Consider the following 6,332-nt stretch of genomic DNA (forward strand, 5'->3'; position numbering starts at 1 on the left):
CTGGGCAGGTCTCAGTCTAGATCCAACAGGTTTGCTAAGAGTTGGACAGTAGCCCTGGGAAGACAGGGAGTCAAACCACAATTTCCCTGATACAGGCAAGCAGCCTTACAAAAAAGGAACTGGTTTAGAACAGAAGGGAAATCCTTCCCCTTGGCTGACTACCAGGACCCACTAGGAGGACTCAAGCTCTGTCACAACCTGCCCTCAATACTCCAGAAAAAGGGGTATATTTTTAAAAATGAGTGTTTTAGAAAGTGCCTGTGCACTGACATTTTTGTTGAAAAATGAGGTATCTGTAAAATACAGCACTGACTAGAGTAATCACAAAGGAAAAGAGGAGGTAGCAGGAACAGGAAGAGAAACAAAGAGGAACATAAGAATAAGGAGCTCTTAAGAGTATGAAAACCACATTACACATTCACCCACAGAATGTGTTTTAATTCTCCCAAAGTGGTAACTTCACAACAGAACTTTCATACTCCTGGGTACAGTCCATGACAACAGAACACAGTGAGTCTAACTGGCCCTGACAATGATTAAACCCACAGCCCATTTCATTATGCCCTAATTTAGCCCAGCTCCAAAGGATAAAGACACACCTGTAGTGTGCAGAGAGGTAAGGTGGAAGGGCTGCTGCAGAATGGAGTCTTACCCCATCTGTCTCTCCTTTACCTCTCCCTCCTATACACTCTTGGTTCCAGCCTCAAACCCAAAATTCACCATGGACTTTGCCCTCCTTTGCCTTTGCACATGCTGCTCCCACTACCTGGATGTCCAGCCCTTTTCCTTACCTGCCTAGCCAATCTCCCACCCAGGCTTTAGGACCAACTTTCATCACCCATGAGGTTTTCTCCAACCAGAGTTGGCAAAGTTAGAGTCAGTTTTCAGATAAAGCTAAAAGTAGTTGGGGGGTGGGAGGAGGGGGATCTAACATTATTCTCATGAGTGTAAGTCCATCAATACCTAGAAGAGAGAACATACACAGGTGCAGGGAGAAGGGCAGCCTTTCTCTTGCCCTCATTGTCCTTGTCTCTATTTGGAAAATGCCCTCCAAAGAGTGAGTGACTGAACACAACCTATCTCTACCATATGGAAATCCATTCAAAGACCTTCATTTAAGCTCTTTCTGAAGATGGAAGATTGGCCTGGGAAGAAGGATATGCTAGGGTTTGTAGGTTTCCATGTCACCCCTCCTAGTCAACACAAGTAGGTGTTCCTACAGCTCTTCTTAACTCTGGTCCTCTCCAATACCCAGGGCTGGCCAGCTGCTTCCCAACACAATGGCTGGTGATCTGCTCTCACTCACTCTCACGTTCATCCCATGTTCTAGACAGTCAATAGTCATCTTGTTGCTGAGCTCCTATCCCACCCCCTTTTGCCATGCGGGCATCCAAGTGCCTGTTCTTTGTACCTTTCTCACCTGCATCCCAGCCAGGTTTAGAAGTACCACAAAAGATATGTCACAGAACTCTTAAATGCCTACTGGTTGCTGCTGATGCTACAACCAGTTCTGCAACTACTTCTTGTTCTCTGCTTGCCCTGCACCTTTAGGCATCCTGGCCACCATCCCATCCTTAAGATGAGTAAAGACTGGGACAGATGACATCAGCCTAGTGAGAGAGACTGGGGAGGTAGGTGAGTAGGAATGGGGGTGAGGCGGAGAAACCACCATCATCATCTCAGTCAGCACTGTACCCACTCTCCAGGCCGACCTGCATCCTGGCTTCCCAACCACTTGAATGCTCAAAGGCCAGCTTCCCCTTGCTGTAAATGTTCACCAAGCTGGGTGTCAAGGACATGACTATGGACCTCGGGAGGAATTCCACCACCTTTGCTGGGCTCCCTATTATGAGGTGAGAACAGGTGTGGGGGTAGGGATGACACAATTGGTTAAAACCATCTATAATTAGGTCAGGTATATAGCGCTTTCTGTGCAAGCTCCTATGGTGAGCACTCCAGAGTCCAGCCCAGCTGTCTCAACCCAGGTGTCAGCCACATTATAAGAGAAGTCTATATCTTGAGAAATAAAGATTTTTCAGCCACGTAAATAGCTACAGTGGGAACCGGACAGCTCCATGCATCAGCCCACACAGCAGCAAGTGTAGTTATTACACAACTACTGCTAAGTTGCCTGTGGAAAATTCTCCTTCCCTGACCACCTGCTATGCCTAAGTCCTCTGAGATATTTGGCAGCAGAGACCAGGTGTGAACAGAAGTCATCACCATAAAAATTACTCAATCACATATAAGTAATTATCTCAATAAACAATCCCAAAGTCCCTTTAGCCAGATAGTATAATGGAGAGTAAACTAACAGATATAGATAGATCAATGAGATATAGGACTCTACCTGGAGATTAACATGTTTTACAGCAAAAGTGTATGGGTTTTACATTAGAGCTTCAATTCCCCTGCTTATCAGCTAAGTGGCCTTGGGCAGATTCCTTAGCCTTTCTAAGGCTGAGTTTTTTCATGTTTAAATTGAGGAAAATAACACCCCTGCCTGGCAGAGTTGTTGTGTGATCCAAAAGATAATGTACATAAAAGCTCTTTGCAAATGGCAAAGCATTATGCAGTAATGAGTTACTAGAATTCAACCTTTTAGCAGAGTAGCATGGCATACTTTCAGCTCTCCCACCTCCAAATGTCCTCTCCTTTGCAAACCCCAAAGCATTCTGTGTGAAGCATGTGTATAGGTGTATCCATGCATGTCAATTTTCATAGCCGTGGCTAGAAAAGACTATCAAATCTCCATGTGCCAGATGCTGACAAGAAGCTCCGCTCCACTAAACCTTCACCATTAACAGAGAGGTAAAGCCAAATAGCCTATGACCCAGGCTTTCCCTTAAGTGTGGCAGAAATTAGAAACAATTTCTGGTAATTCTTAGTAATTCATAATATAGGAGTAAGAAAGCAGGAGATGTCTCGAACTGACCTTACAAATAAGAACGAGGAAGGAAAAGAATTGGCAGGAGATTAGGGAGCTGGGGAGGGACTGTGGAGACTACTTAGTGCTGATATCTCAGATAAAACTGAGCCTGAGAGAGAACTGGTCCAAGATGACAAAGAGGCAGAGCTGGGACAGGAGACCAGGTCTTCTATCCTAATGCCATTCTGCTTGAGGTATAATCAGCCATTCATTTCCAAATCCATTTTGTTCCCATCTCTCTGAACTAACCAAGTAAAAATAATACCAAGTCCAAAAAGAACTTACCCAAAACACTTTTCTCGGCCACAGATGCCAGACCCAATAAGGGCCCCAAAGAACAGTATCCACTTCATGTCCCAAGGGTTTCAGTCACACAGTGGCTGAGTCAAGCTGTATTTATAAGAAGCCCGAGGCAGACTCATGTCCTCAAAAATGTTAATGTGATTCCCAAGCACCCTTGCAACTCTGACAGTACATCAGGTGGGCCCCTACCAATGCCTCTTCCATTCCTTTTGGGTGATAAAGGCCATGCCTCTTGATTTACATGGTCAGAAATTTGCTCCTCAAGCTGGAAAAGTCTGTGCTAAGGGTGCCATATTGCTCTGTACTTGGTATTTAAACAGTTTTTTTTTTTTTTTTTGAGTAAATAGTAAAGTCCCATAGTGCTGGATAGAATTTATACAGCTAGGGAGGCCAGACTGTAAATCTAAGATGAAGTTACTTCTAGAGAGAGAGAGAGGAAAGAGAAAGAAAAGAAAAAGAAAAAGAAAAAGAAAAAGAAAGGAAAGGAAGAAAGGAAGAAAGGAAGAAAGGAAGGAAGGAAGGAAGGAAGGAAGGAAGGAAGGAAGGAAGGAAGGAAGAAAGAAAGAAAGAAAGAAAGAAAGAAAGAAAGAAAGAAAGAAAGAAAGAAAGAAAGAAAGAAAGAAAGGAAGGAAGGAAGGAAGGAAGAAAGGGAGAGAGGAAGGGAGAGAGGAAGGAAGAGAGAGAGGAAGAAAGGAAGGAAGAGAGAGAGGAAGAAAGAGAGAAAGGAAGGAAAAGAGAGAGGAAGAAAGAGAGAGGGAGAGAAAGAAAGAAAGAGAGAGAGGGAGAGAAAGAAAGAAAGAGAGAGAGGAAGGAAGGTAGGAAGGTAGGAAAAAAGGAAGGAAGGAAGGGAGGAAAGAAGGAAGGAAGGAATGAAGGAAGGGGAAAAGGGAGGAAGGAAGGAAGGAAGGAAGGAATGAAGGAAGGGGAAAAGGGAGGAAGGAAGGAAGGAAGGGAGGAAGAAAAACAGATTCAAAGAAACCCCAAGCCAACTCCAAGGCCACACACATCACACAGTTGACAAATTCTGTCAGAGAAGTTCACCAGAGCAGATCATAATGATGAGAGTTTGTGGCTTCTGTTAGGAATCTGGCACCTAATTCTTATAACTCCACTAAAAAAAAGTAGAAATATATGAGGTAAGTTGTATAGGAGGGATGTGTTAGTCTGAATAAATTATCAGTTTGCCTTGGAATCTGAGCTAAAAGTAAGGCTTAATGGTATTATTAATAAAAAGACTTTCTTGAGAAAGAAAAGTACCATACCATATGATATCATATGATACGTGGAATCTAAAAAAAAGAAGAACTTATTTACAAAACAGAAACAGATTCACAAACATAGAAAACAAACTTATGGTTACCAGGGGAGGAAGGTGATGAGAAGGGACAAATTAGGAGTTCGAGATTTGCAGATACCAACTAATATATATAAAATAGATAAACAACAAGTTTATACTGTATAGCAGAGGGAATTATATTCAATATCTTGTAGAAACTTATGGTGAAAAAGAATATGAAAATGAATATATCTATGTTCACATATGACTAAAGCATTATGCTGTACAGCAGAAATTGACACAAAATTGTAAACTGACTATACGTCAATAAAATATATATACACCAAAAAAATGAGACTTTCTTATATTTCCTAGACTCTGAGTCTGGTGTCCTTCCCACCAAGTCACAGCAGAACAACTGGAAGACACTCATGACCTCCATGACTTCTTCAGGGAATCTGGGGCATTTCAGTCTGTCCCAGGAACCCCAAATCCTGCAACTCTCCCCCACCTCCTGCAACTCTCCCGCACCTCCCTGTCCTCACAATCTGTATTCTTTCTGCACTTGCTCAAGGAGAGTGGATACAACCAAGATTATTGCAATAGAAGTCATACAATAGGAGAGAATAATTATGTTCAACTTGGAATATAGTAAAGTCAGCAGAGCAAGGAAGTTGGTGGATTGAAAATTGCTACAAGGGGTCTTCAAGGGTAGTTGGGATTCTTGTTTAACTGGCTTAACAGGATTCTTGCTAAATAAAGGCAGACCAAGGACTTAGACATTAATGGTGGAAGATGAAAAACTTGATCAGATCAAGGATTGGGGGATGACTCAGTAGGATTCTTTTGCTAAGACTAACTTAGGGCCTAAGGACAAGACTTAGTAGAAAAGAGGGCTCAGAGAAGCCTGCCTAAAGTTTGGTCAAGAAGAGTCTTTGTCAGGAGTTGTGGAGCTGGGGGCCTCCATGAGGGCTCTTTTGTCCTTCCAATACAAACTGAACTCCTAGGCCCACTCTGGTCCATCACAAAGGATGGACTCTACTTCAATAAGATAGATTTCAGCTTTGAAATTAGTAACAAGAGAAGCTGAGACCTGAATCTACAAGAAATGTGAACTAAAGAATCAAGTACCCAGAATTCTAGGCAAGTTGAAATTCACCCAACACCCTTTTCTCCCAGGGAAAGCCATCAACATGAAGAAAATCTAAATCCCTAATGGAAATGAGTATCTAAAGATAAACTATATGGAATCTGAGACCCAGACTTGGGGCAACAAGGAGGAAGGAGTGTCATTGGTCTGGCTCTCCACTAGTTCTTATAATGCAGCATACCAGAAATGGAAAAGCAAAAGACAGCAATGGAACCAGAGGATACAGCACCTAGCATGATGCTTGGCATAATGAAATTGCTTAATTAGTATTTACTGAATAAATAAACTCAAAAGTCCCTTTCTAGCTCTCAAATGCTACTCTATTAAGATGAAGGAGCTGACACATGCCACAATACGGGTGAATCTTGAAAACATTATGCTAAGTGAAATAAGCCAGTCACAAAAGGACAAATACTGAATGATTCCATTTACACGAGATACTTAGAATAGGCAAATTCATAGAGACAAAAGTAGAACAGAGATTACCAGGGGCTGGAGAGAGGGAGAACAGGGAGTTATTGCTTAATGGGTACAGAGTTCAGTTTGGGATGATGGAAAATTTCTAGAGATGGATACTGGAAATGATTGCACAACACTGTGAATGTACACTCAAAATGGTTAAAATGTAAACTTCATGATATGTGTATTTTACCACGATTTTTTTTTTATTTTTA

At 42.2% G+C, this 6,332-nt stretch overlaps 1 protein-coding gene across 2 annotated transcripts in view; it reads right to left on the minus strand.

Moving 5' to 3' along the window:
• LOC105085387 (carboxypeptidase A4) overlaps nucleotides 1-3,282 on the minus strand; it is a 19,654-nt gene extending 16,372 nt beyond the window's left edge. For both annotated transcript variants that reach the window (XM_064487362.1, XM_010975661.3), the window contains exon 1: nucleotides 3,215-3,282. In XM_064487362.1, coding sequence (XP_064343432.1) covers nucleotides 3,215-3,282 — 68 coding nt within the window. The remainder of the gene's footprint in view (nucleotides 1-3,214) is intronic.
• Between the last annotated feature and the right edge of the window lie 3,050 nt (nucleotides 3,283-6,332).

Source organism: Camelus dromedarius, chromosome 7, assembly GCF_036321535.1.
Source record: "Camelus dromedarius isolate mCamDro1 chromosome 7, mCamDro1.pat, whole genome shotgun sequence".
Lineage (NCBI taxonomy): Eukaryota > Metazoa > Chordata > Mammalia > Artiodactyla > Camelidae > Camelus > Camelus dromedarius.